Source organism: Triplophysa rosa, linkage group LG10, assembly GCF_024868665.1.
Source record: "Triplophysa rosa linkage group LG10, Trosa_1v2, whole genome shotgun sequence".
Taxonomy (NCBI): domain Eukaryota; kingdom Metazoa; phylum Chordata; class Actinopteri; order Cypriniformes; family Nemacheilidae; genus Triplophysa; species Triplophysa rosa.
The window spans coordinates 7430814-7443591 of record NC_079899.1 but is presented as its reverse complement, the minus strand read 5'-3'; the positions used below and the strand labels follow the sequence as shown (position 1 = coordinate 7443591).

General features: G+C 47.4%; 1 protein-coding gene across 1 annotated transcript; it reads right to left on the bottom strand.

Annotated features, from left to right (window-relative positions):
* Positions 1–89: 89 nt before the first annotated feature.
* Positions 90–12778, bottom strand: LOC130559795 (transmembrane protein 179). The gene is made up of 4 exons (XM_057343073.1): positions 12391–12778; positions 9174–9311; positions 8799–8877; positions 90–8470 (listed from the first exon to the last, which is right to left on the bottom strand). Exons 1-4 carry the CDS (start codon positions 12690–12692, stop codon positions 8300–8302), a joined length of 690 nt encoding a protein of 229 aa, XP_057199056.1. The 5' UTR covers positions 12693–12778; the 3' UTR covers positions 90–8299.

Here is a 12778-nt window from a genome sequence, read left to right as displayed (position 1 = left end):
TGCTGTAATAAAAGCGCTTATCACAAATAAATGAATAACTCATAATACCAAAACTTGTGATGTGTGATGTGTTCACACCACAAAAATAAAATTATGCACAAAAAATGTACGATCAGAGAAAGATGTCAGCTTGTGTGTTACAGAAACAGGATATACTGTATACAGTATGATTTACACACAAATATTCATTAGCATTGGAACATAAGTTAGCAGATGATGCTTTAACCAAAGAGACATACATCAAATTCTATTGCAGCATGCGCAACATTTGTTTAAAAAATGAAAAAATCATAGACCTCATTGATGATTCTATCTAGAGCAGCAAGTAAACTCAGCAAATCATATTATTACATTGGAAATCTTACACCATTGATAAAAAAGTACTATCATACCCGATTAATACCATGGTACATGATTTCAGTGCCATATCACAGTACATTTTTGAAAGGGAAATTTAATTTAAGTTTGCTGTTAATGTGGAGATTTATCTTACTTGAATAGCTTTAGAGAATTTTTTCTGTCAGTTTTAACATAAATGTGCATGCAAGAATATAGAAGTTCCTTTACATGTAGAGTAGGAAGGATCACAGTCATAACGTCTTGGTTACGGATGTAACCTCAGTTCCCTGATGGAGGGAACGAGACGTTGTGTCGAACCGACAGATTGGGGTTCGTCTTGAGAACCTATCATCTTCTGAGTATTTTGAAAAGGCCAATGAAAATTGGCGAATGAAATTTGCATGCCGGACTCCTCCCCGGATGTCTGGGTATAAGAGGGAAGCCGGCGTAAAGGACACAACGTCTCGTTCCCTCCATCAGGGAACTGAGGTTGCATCCGTAACCAAGACGTTCCCTTTCTGTTGGTCTCTCGACGTTGTGTCGAACCGACAGATTGGGGTTCCTATGGAAGATGCCACAGCACTGAGCGGCGTCACAATCTCTAGCGGAGCGACGTTGACTGGCCTGGGCGATTCAGACGTAGGCGCTAACACGAAATTGTGACCGTCCAGTGGAGAGGTACTGTAGGGGGCCCAGAGCTTTTGTGAAAAGATGGGAAGCCCCTGCCACCGGTCGTCATGGGCGGAGGCCTTAGTTCTCTAACCAGCGAGAAGCCGCCCGGCACTGTAAGGGCCACTGGGTAAGCATTATTCCCCCCTGGGGGAAAAACGCTGCAGAGACCACTACCTACCGTAGGGAGGAATTAGTGGAGACACCAGATGGTCTCACCATCAGGGGAGAACTCATGGGAAAATGTGCGGACTGCAGGAGTTAACCGCAAGGTGGGAGTCCACCTAGGGAGGTCATGGGTTGCCGAGGTGGGAACCATTCATGAGGATACATCAGACGGAACAGCCCACGGAGGGGGGGTTACCATGTCTGGAGCAGTAGGTCCGGTTAGAGCTATGTGTTCCCCGGCCTAAGGGGGCAGGGCTGCTCTGCCCAGCCTGCCCCGAGGAAGGTGCTAGTGATGGATAAAATGCCTGTTCTTTACCCAGTGGGGGAAAGAGGGGAGGCGTAATAGCCGCTGATCCCCCTAGAGGAAGGGGGAAGGGCTTTCGCAGGTGTACGCCCTACCGGCTGCCGGTCCTACACATTGCCATGCAGGACGCGGGCTGACACTGGTTCCGCGCGTAGGTATTAGAACCTCACAGAGTTGTTGGGCATAGCCCAACCCGCAGCTCTGCAGATGTCTGCTAGAGAGGCGCCCTGAGCCAGTGCCCATGAGGAGTGTGCCTCACTCCCAACGGGCAGGGGCGAATTGAGATCGGTATGCCATAACAACGGCATCCACAGTGCGCCAGCCTCTGTTTGGAGACAGCCCTCCCTTCTGCTGACCTCCGAAACAGACAAAGAGCTGCTCAGAGCTTCTGGGCTCTGCGTGCAGTCCAAGTAGAGGCGCAGTGCGCGTACTGGACACAACACGGATAGGTTGGGTCTTCCTCCCCGGTGGGGAGCGCTTGCAGGTTCACCACCTGGTCTCTCGGGAGAGTGGTGGGAACTTTGGGCACATAGCCGGGGTGGGGTCTCAAGATAACGTGAGAATCCCTGGGCCCGAGTTCTAGGCAATCTGTGGACACGGAGGGTGCTTGCAGGTCCCCTACCCTCTTGGAGGTGAGCGCCATCAGGAGAGAGCCGTCTTTATCGAGAGTGAGAAAGAGCGGCAGCTCCGAGAGGCTCGAAGGGGCTCCTAGGTCGCAAGAGGGTACGGAGCACGGATAAGGTGGTCGCCTTCTCGCGCCCCTTAGGAACCTAATGACCAGGTCGTGCCATCCCAGAGGCTACCCAGCAACTGGGTCATTATGAGCGGCCGTAGCGGCTACATACACTCCCAGTGTGGAGGGGGAGAGGTTACTCCCCAGTTTCTCTTGAGGAAGGGACAGCCCGTTCCCGATCGAGCAACTCAGCGGGTCTTCTCGCCGAGAAGAGCACCAGGATGAGAAGAGGCGCCACTTATGGGCGTATAGCCGCCCAGTGGCCGAGGCCCTAGCCTGAGTGACGTCCCAACCAGACTCAGGATCTCCTCGTCCCGTCCAGACATGGAGTCCAGGTTCTGCCTGGGATGCCGTAACGTGCCTTCCCCTGGGGAAGCAGGATCTTTGCCAGGGGGAGTGGCCAGGGGGGGGTTGTTGTCAGAGCCTTAGCTCCGAGAACCAAGTCCTGGTTAGGCCAATGGGGCGTAACTTTTACCACTTGATGCTCCTTTTCCCTGGCATTGCACAGGACCTGTGCAATGAGGCTCACTGGGGGGAAGGCATACTTCCGCTTGTCCCGCGGCCAGCTGTGCGCAAGGGCATCTGTGCCGAGGGGTGCCTCGGTCAGGGAGTACCAAGCGGACAATGGGTGGAGTCCGGGGAGGCAAACAGGACCACCTGTGCCTGGCCGAACTGCTCCCAAATGAGCCGGACTGCGCGGGGATGGAGTCGCCACTCTCCGCGAGGCGTCAACTGACGAGAGAGCGCATCGGCTGTCTGGTTCAGGATGCCTGGGATGTGTGTGGCTCGCAGGGAGCTGATCGCCTGCTGACTCCAAAGAAGGAGGCGTCGGGCGAGTCGTGTTAGCTGCCGTGAGCGCGATAGATATACGCCACGGCAGTTGTGCTTTCCGACCGGACCAGCACGTGCTTGTCCATGCACAAGAGGTAGTAGCCTCCTCAGTGCAAGTAGCACAGCCAACAACTCTAGGCAGTTGATATGCCAACGCAGGCGGGGGCCCGTCCACCGCCCCGACACTGCGTGCCCGTTGCACACGGCACCCCAACCCTGCAGGGAGGCATCCGTCGCACCATGACGTGCCTGGCCCCTGCCCTCAGGGGACCCTTGTCCGCAAGAAGGTCATGGGAGACCAAGGGGTTAGGGTGCGTCGGCAGAAAAGCGTGATGACCCTACGCCTGCTGCCGGTGTGCCACGCTCTCCAAGGAACCTGACTCTGTAGCCAGTGTTGGAGCGGTCGTATGTGCATCTACCCGAGGGGGACCACCCCCGCCGAGGATGCCATGTATCCCGGGAGCCTCTGAAATAGTTTCAGGGGGACCACTGACTGCCTGAGAGATTCAGGCAGTTCAACACTGATCGGGCGCGCTCTGAAGTCAGTCGAACTGCCTCCGGGAGGCCGCGTGGGTGCGGGCTTCCTCGTCGCGGGTCTCGCGCCCCCCGATGGGCGGGGCCGCTCATGAGGACAGAGTCGAGATCCATACCGAGAAAGAGAATGCTCTGCACCGGGGAGAGCTTGCTCTTCTCAGTTGACCTGTAGCCCCAACCGATCTAGGTGCCGGAGCACCAGGTCCCTGTGTGTACACAACAGATCTCGAGAGTGCGCCAAGCTGAGCCAGTCATTGAGATAGTTTAGTACCCGCACACCTCCTTCCCTAAGGGGAAGGAGGGTGGCTTCCACGACCTTCATAAAGACTCGTGAAGACAGGGACAGACCAAAGGGGAGGACCCTGTACTGATATGCCCGTCCCTCGAACGCGAACCGTAGAAACGGCCAATGTCGAGGGAGGATCGAGACATGAAAGTACGTGTCCTTCAGATCGATTGCCATGAACCAGTCCTGACACCTGGCGGACGTCAGGATGCGGTTCTGCGTGATCATCCTGAAAGGCAGCTTGTGTAGGTGCCTTTTCAGAACACACAGATCCAAGATAGGGCGCAGCCCCCTGCCTTTCTTGGGGACAATGAAGTACGGGCTGCAACACCCGTTGAACATCTCGGCTGGTGGACGGGCTCGATCGCTCCCTTCGCCAGAAGGGTGGCGACCTCGGCCCAAAGTACGGGAGCATCCTAGCCTCTGACTGAGGAAATACGATGCCCTGAACTTGGGCGGGCGACTGGATCGCGTAGCCGAGACGGATCGTCTTCCCTAGTCAGCCTGACAGTCTGGGAACCCGGCCAGGCTCCCAGAACTGTGACAGGGGGGCTAAAGGTTTGATCTTCTTCATCGTCCCCCCAGGGGGGAGGTTCGATGGCTAGCAGTACGGATTCCTTGCCGGGGGAGGGCCCCCAGGGAGGAGATCGGCTCTGCTGTTTTTCCTGCCTGGCGACTACGCAGCTCAACGCACTGTCTGACTGAGAGTGCTGAGGGCTGGTGTTTATACTCGACATTGCGCTTCGCCGTGACGCAACGTCGAGTTGCCATCCACTCTTGTGCCGAGGGTGGGAGCAGCTGTGATAACCCAGAGAGAGAGGAGACTCTCTTTTGAGAGTAAGTGGGCGCTAGCAGATGGTGAGACGGGGCAGGATCCGTCCCTATCCGATTTCCCAGCGATGTTGCTGGGGTCGGGCCCAATAGTAGCCTCAATCTCCCTGAGGTCTTCCCATGAGGGCGACTTCCGCCGCTGCTGATGAGGCGATGGTCTCCTCTTCGCTGTCTCCTCCAGGGGGCCGCCTGTGGGGGGGGGCGCCAGAACTTGAGGGCGTTGAAGAGGACCAGGGCTGCTGGGAAGCAGACGGTGCACGGGACTTGACGGCCGAGGCAGCCGAATCGCGGCACGGGAGGACTGCTTCTTTACTGTCGAGAACTGCGGCTCGACAGTAACACCAACCAGCCCCCTCCTTGCGAGACGGGTGCGTCGAGAAAGCGGACCTTCTCGGCGTACTCATCTGCACAAGGTTCGGACAGAGGAGTTTCTCATGGACCATAAATGTGGACATCGTCCGACCCAGGGCCCGCGTGGTCACCTTGGTCGCCCGTAGAACGAGGGCGGTGGCGGCACAGAGTTCCTGCATAAGCGCTGGGTCGGTCTTACCCCCGTGGAGTTCTCTCAACGCCCTGGCCTGGCAGGAGCCATAGCGTGGAGAGAGGAGACAGCTTGGTCCATCGCAATGTAAGCTCCCGACACCAGAGATGTCGAGACCGCACATGCTTTGGACGGGAGTCTAGGTCGAGCCCCCCCCCCAGGTAGCCGCCGCCTACGGGCACGGGTGCACCACGGCGGCACACTCCACCTGGGGGACATCGACGTATCCTCTAGCTGTCGCAACCTCAAGGGAAGAGAGGGTGACAGAACTTTGTTTGACGTGAAACGTGCCGGAAAGGGGGCGTTTCCAGGTCTTACTAAGTTCCTCATGCACCTCCGGTAAACATGGCACTGGGGGCGGGCGCGGCTTGGAGCCGCGCTCAGACCCAAGGCGCCATGTAGCCAGCCGCGAGAGCTGGGAGAGGCAGTGCGTGCACTGCAACCCAACACTCACGGTGGCCCGGGAAAGCATGGCTGACATTTCAATGCCCGCTTCTTCCTGGGCTCGACCCCCCGAGGGAGGGAGCCCAAGGAATCGTCGGAGTTGGATGGCAGTACGTCACCCCCCCGATGCTGCAAGACCTCATCTTCACGCATCGTGTCCGAATATGTGATTGAGGAGTAAAACGGTGGGACCGTCTCCTGGGGGACGATCAGACGAGCGAGACGAGGTGCGAACGGTCCGTGAGCCAGCGGCTGGCGGATTATCGCTCACAGTAATCCTCATATCACCCTCGCTGCTAGCCGTAGCAAACGAGGTAGTGGCTGAGTCCCGTGGGAACACAGCCACCCGTGACGCAACGTCTGAATCGTCACCGCCCGCAGTGCGGGCAGGACGCATCCACAACGTCTGCCCCAGCGTACTGGAAGCAGGCATCGTGTCCGTCCCCCTCCTCGATGAGTGTGTTTCACCCATGAGAACAGCGGGACAAGCCACGCTGGAGAAATTTGCTCTTTTAGAAAAGGAAATTTGCTCGAACACCTCTGGAACTGCCGAGACGCCCAGGGGAGAGTCACTGCAGGAAGGGACCGTCCGCTGCACCACGTCGTAGATTCCAGCAGAATATTGATCACTGAAGATCGCTGTGTCACTCATCAGATGCACAGGCTCTGAAGAACAAACGGTGAATGAATGAGCACGCCGGATTCCCTCTTATACCTGGACATCCGGGGAGGAGTCCAGCATGCAAATTTCATTCGCCAATTTTCATTGGCCTTTTCAAAATACTCAGAAGATGATAGGTTCTCAAGACGACCCCAATCTGTCGGTTCGACACAACGTCGAGAGACCGACAGAAAGGGAAATATTGTTATATTTTTTCTTACATGAAGAAGCAAAACTGGAAAGGAACAGCTATTCAACTAAATGACAGAAAGGAAACATACAGTAAATAATTTCATACATGGATCACACACATCACCTGAAATAGTTTATGTGTCTGTGGTGTTACCTGAGCTCTATAATGTACAGAGTCTAACTCCTCAGCTAATGTGTACAAATGGAAAGGAAAACTGGAAGCTTGTCTTTTTTCTCTTTTAGAAGGCTTTACGAGAGTCATTTTGTTACATACACAATTGTCAATACATTACAGTATAATGGACTTTGATTGTATGTCACAAAGGATTCATTCTAACAGGTATGTACTGTAGACACACCATAGAGTAAAACCAGTAGTTTTCAGCATCTTAATAAAAATGTTGTGGTAACCTCTATTTGTAAATGTGTATCTCAAAACAAGTGCACATGCATTTCTAGAAATATTCGCTATTGTAGATGTAGAAGTAGCATTTCTAGGAGCATTTGGTTTGAGTTGAGCTCAACTGATGTGCGGGTGTGATTTATATGTCAACGAAACATCTCGTTTGTCTAGAACAGGAGTCTTCAACTAAAATCGCTTGAGGTCCAGTAAACGAACCCTCCTTACCAGCCGAGGTCCGGACAATTAAATACCTAAAAACATGAATTTATGGTTTTTGGCAGACCAAAGAAATAAACATGTCTTTTCATATCTATACGATGGCATTACAATGTCTGACAACAATATAATCAAGGAAAATGTGCAAAATGCCCTAATCTCTAAACCTGCACTTAATATAAATTCATTTCAACATTAACAACTTTAAAAGAAAACTAAAGTGTTGTTTTCTGCTGAACTGAGATGAACAAATAGCAGCATCAAGTTGTGACTGATCATCCTCTGATAACATTTCAGCTCTTCTTGTGGCTGTTGCAGCTGAATTTGCAAGTTTGTTTAATATTTTCTTTTAGTTCATGTCTTTATTTTCCTTCTAAAAGTGTTTCACACGCAGCCTCCATGCACTCTTTTACTATTTTCCCATCAGTAAAGGGCTTGTTATGTTTTCCTAAGATCCACTGTATTTTAGTGAACATTCATATGCTGGTTGTTGGGCGGTAAGTGAGTGAGGGAGGACCCGTGTAGAACGCTACTACTGGGCTTTGAGCTAATATATTTTCCGTGTCCTTACCTCGGACTGCTGCGGGCATGTTTCTTCAAAGTGTCTCTGTCTAATTTCATAATGCCGTTTAAGGTTTCCGCTTTTGACAACCTCAACAGACTCCGAGCAAATGACACAAACCAGTCTCGTGCATGTCGATGCAGTAAGAATAAATGCAAAGCTCTCGAGCCATTCATCTCAGAAAACATGGTTTTCGGCGTCAACTTTTCTAACTTTTGAAAAGGACATTGTTTTTCAGTCACTGAGAGCTACGTCTGCACGCTGTGCAGCGAGTCTGTCTCTATGTCTCGGCTCTCTTCACTCATCGACGTCTGAACGTAGCAACAGTGCGCGCCGCATATGTTAACTGTCCGTGGTGCCGTAGGACCCAAACTGCTACTGAGCGGACCTTGATGTGCCTGGTATAAATTTGATTGCATTAGAATATAATGTGGCGTTCATTTATTTATTATGTCAAAAGGCTTTGAGGTCCTGACGGACGCATCTCGCGGTCCGCATTCGTCCGCTAGTTGGTGACCCCTGGTCTAGAATCAGCACTCTGTAACACTCCAGTTATTATCAATAGTAACATCTATGTTGTTTCAATCATATCATGCCACTTTTGCTGTCTACCGCATCAGAGAAGCATCCAAGTAGAAACTCTTTCTCATTGATCAAGCTGTCAACCAGATCTTCTTGACGGTAGTTATGGTAGACCTTCAGAAAGGCCATGACGGTGATGCCGAGCCAGGTTAGCCAGGCTGCCCATAACCCAAACTAAAGAGAAGCATGACAACAGTAACCAAACGAGGAAAAGTTTATTCAACTTCATCAGTGTTTGAATGTTGGCTTGAGAAAGCTTTGAAATTCATATAGTTTGAATATTTAGACAGTTTGAAGAGATATTTGATGTTTAAAGGTTTTGAAGCCTTGCGTAATTAAACAGTTTGGAGAAGACTTTTAGTCCCGGTTAGAAAATGCTCTGCAACCCGAAGCAGTATAAAGGTCTGTGGCAAGTTTTTAGGCATTTTGTCTTGGATTTGTCAAGCCAACATAAAATGCTCATGCAGCTGAAAATGAATCATACATATTTTAACTGACCAACCTGTGCTATGGCAAACTGGTCATAAAAAGCTGAGTTGTACAATCCTAGTTCAAGATCAGTGTCCTGAAGATCCTCACAGCTAGAAATGAACAGTCATCCATATTAGACATAATTCAAATACTTTTTCCCGACATCTAAATTTCAATGCAGCAGTGAATTTAACAGTCATTGTAGTGAACTGAACCATGAAGACCCTGATCAGTTTCAGTGTCACAAAACACTTCTCTGACTGGCCCAAACAATTTTTTTTACCATATTTCAAAAATAGACTGCGTAGTAATTTTCTGTAATTTGACGGGTTTTGACCGTAAAATTATGTTTTTTTTAAGTGTATTGCAGTACCTGAACTCTTCAATATTTCACCATCATGCTCACCTGCTTTGCATACTGCCTCCTTCTGTGATGGCATCACACCATAGATTGAAGCCCACACTGACTATTGTGCTGGACAGGAACACCTCGAACACTGTGAATATGCTGATGAGCAGGTTCAGGTAGGCATTGAAGATTGAGCTACAGTGGCTTGCAAAAGTGTTCAACCCCCTTCGTTTTATTGACGTTTTGTTATACTGCTGCCTTATCTTAAACTACTTTAAATGATTATTTTTTTACATTAATCTACACTCCATGCACAATAACAACAAAACAAAAAACTGATTTTTGACAGTTTTGCAAATTTATTAAAAATAAAAAACAAAAATAAGTACATTGCATAAGTATTCACACCCTTAACTCAGAAAATGGTTAAAGCACCTTTACAAACTCAAATCTTTTTGGGTATGATGTGAAAGGCTTTTCACATCTGCATTTGGCAATTTTCTGTCATTCTTCTCCTCAGATCCTCTCAAACTCTGTCAGGTTGGATGGAGATCATCAGTAGACAAACATTTTCAGGTTTCTACAGAGATGTTCAGTTGGGTTCAAGCACTAGCTGGGCCACTCAAGGACATAGACAGAGTTGTCCATAAGCCACTCTTGCATTGTTTTAGTTGTGTGCTTAGGATCATTGTCATGTTGGAGAATGAACCTTCTGCCCTGTCCGAGGTTCTGAATGTTCTGGGCTAGGTTTTCATGATCATTATCTCCGTATTTTGTGTACAGTCCCTGAAGCTGAAAAACACCCTCACATCATGATGCTGTTTCCACTACACTTTACTGTTAAGACGGTATTGTACAGGTGTTGAGCAGTGCTTGTTTTTCTCCAGACATGATGCATGAATCTGAGATTCATCAGACCAGAATATCTTGTTTCTGACAGTTTGAAAGATTCGTTGAAGTATGTTTTTGCATATTTCAAGTTTCCATGTGTCTTCACTGAGCAAAGGTTTGAGTCTGGCCACTAAGCCATAAAGCCCAGATTGGTGGAGTGTTGCAGTGATGTTTGTCCTTCTGTAAGTTTCTCCCATCTCCATATATGATCATGGAGCTCAACCAGAGTGATCATCAGCTTCTTGGTCACCGCTCTAACCAAGACCCTTCCTCATCGATGGCTCAGTTTGGACAGGAGGTCAGCTCAAGTAAGAGATCTGGTGGTTCCAAACCTCTTTCATTGAGGATAAATGGAGGCTACATGCTTCTGTGAACCTTCAATACAGCAGATTTTTTTCAGAAGTCTTCCCCAGATCTGTGCCTTGATACAATCCTGTCTCAAAGCTCTACTGGCAATTTTTTGACCTCATGTCTTGGTTTTTACTTTGATATGCATTTTCAGCTGTTGCACCCTTTATAGAGAGGTATGTGCCGCTCCAAATCATACTTATTCAATTGAATTTGGCACAGGTTAACTCCACTCGAAGTGTATAAACATTAACAAGCTAAACTAATGCTTCTGAGCAAAATTTCAAGTGTCCCAGAAAAGGGTGTGAATACTTATGCAATGTACTTATTTTTGTTTTTTATTTTTAATAAATTTGCAAAGCTGTCAAAAATCATTTTTTTTGTTTTGTCATTATTGTGCATGGAGTGTAGATTAATGTAAAAAAAAATTTTTTTTAAGTAGTTTAAGATAAGGCAACAGCATAACAAAATGTGAATAAAATGAAGGGGGTTGAACACTTTTGCAAGCCACTGTACATAAAGAGGATTAAATAAACACAAAGAGGATATAAAGCTTAAATATGAAGCCTTCTATACATTTAAAAGACAACATTAGACATTATGTCATGATTTACTGATGAATTATCCTCATGTTGTTCTAAACCAGCCTATCTCTCACGAATTAAACAAAATAATTTCGAATTGTAAAGGTCCAGTGTATGAAATTTAGCGGCATCTAGCGGTGAGGTTGCAAATTGCAACCAATGGCTCACTCCATCTGTCCCTTTCGAAGCACTGTGGTGCCTGACACAAGACTAAGATGTTGTCAAAAGAGATAACGTATTTACAAAACAGGCTCTTTAGAGTAGATTGTCTGTTTGGCTACTGTAGAAGCAACATGGTGAATTCCATGTTAAAGGACCCGTGGTGTATGTAGATGAAACAGCTCATTCTAAAGTAATAAAAACACAACATTTCATTGTGTAAGGTCTTTATATACCTCTGAAGACATAGTTAATTGCAATTCTGTCAATAGATTCTCCAAAAAATTACACATTGTACCTTTAAGATGCTCTTTAACATATTGTACATGGATGGTGGCACACTGTTGTAATGGGCTTAGCAGTGGGTATGGATGGTTACATGACCCTATAAAAGTTCTGATTACTGACTGGTACTGTAGTCGGTTATATATGTACAAAACAATCATATCTCATATACTGTAGGCTATATAACATTGAACAAATTGGCTGAACTGAAGTCACTTTAATTTATTGAACTTTAAACTGAACTTTAGTCACTCAAACTATTTAAAATATCGACTACACTGTAAAAATTGATTTGTTGTTAAGTTACCCGGCTGCCTTAAAATGTTTTGTTAATTCAACGTAAAAATATAAATGTTTACTGAATTCGATGCAAAATTGTTATTTTAACTAATATTTTTAAGTTGAATTAACTACAAAATTTTAAGGCACCTGGGAACCTAATTTGTATGTTCAAACAATAAATATGTTTTACAGTGTGTTGCTGAAATTGGGATAAATTAACTTAAAACCCATGTTCCCTCCACGTTTTGAGCACACAAATTGTAAACAGCTGATTACATTTACATTTAAAACCTTTTTACATTTAAGAAATTATAGAAGCTTTCATTCCTAAGGTTTAGTTTTAATTAGATAAATTAACGCTTATCATTAAAAGTAACAGAAAGAACAGAAGGCAAACGATTGGAGTTTAGTCTATTCTCACCAGTCAGTATGCAATATTTAGACATGAGGGAGATCCATGACTTGAAACTTTGACTAATCCATTAAAATGTACCAGCCCAATTCCACTTTAGGTTGTAAAACATTGTGTAAATCACGTCACACATTATAAGATAACAAATGACATTATATTACCCTGTATTATGTTACTGAACAAGTAACAAATTTGTAATGTGGTAGTACTGTATGGCATAACTGCAACCATTCACAGTCAAAGAGCATCACTGACACATGTCTGTACTGTACACGTGAGACACAGCATACACATGATGTAAATGGCCACTCACTCATCGAGGCCTTTACAGATGAAGAACAGCAACCTCCAAGCTTGGACAGCGGATAGGATGAGAGACGCGATGCCGACAGCAGTGATGAAACTGCAGGAGGACTGTGGTCCCCATTCCTCAATGATGAAGCGCTGCTTTGACACCGTGATGTTCTCGTTCTGCCACATACCTCGTGTAAAAAGCAAGCATTTACCCCGAAAATCATCAGTGTTTTCTGAGAGAGGTACCATGGCTACGAAGCCAAACAAGAAGGCTAAAAAATAAAGGATGCATTGCGCAAATATAAAATTACCCATTGCCATTTTTTATTTCGGTTGTAGTGCCAGTCCGCCTCGCGCTGTGGCACTGCGCAGTTCGACTCTACAGCAGAGGCGCACAGCACAACATA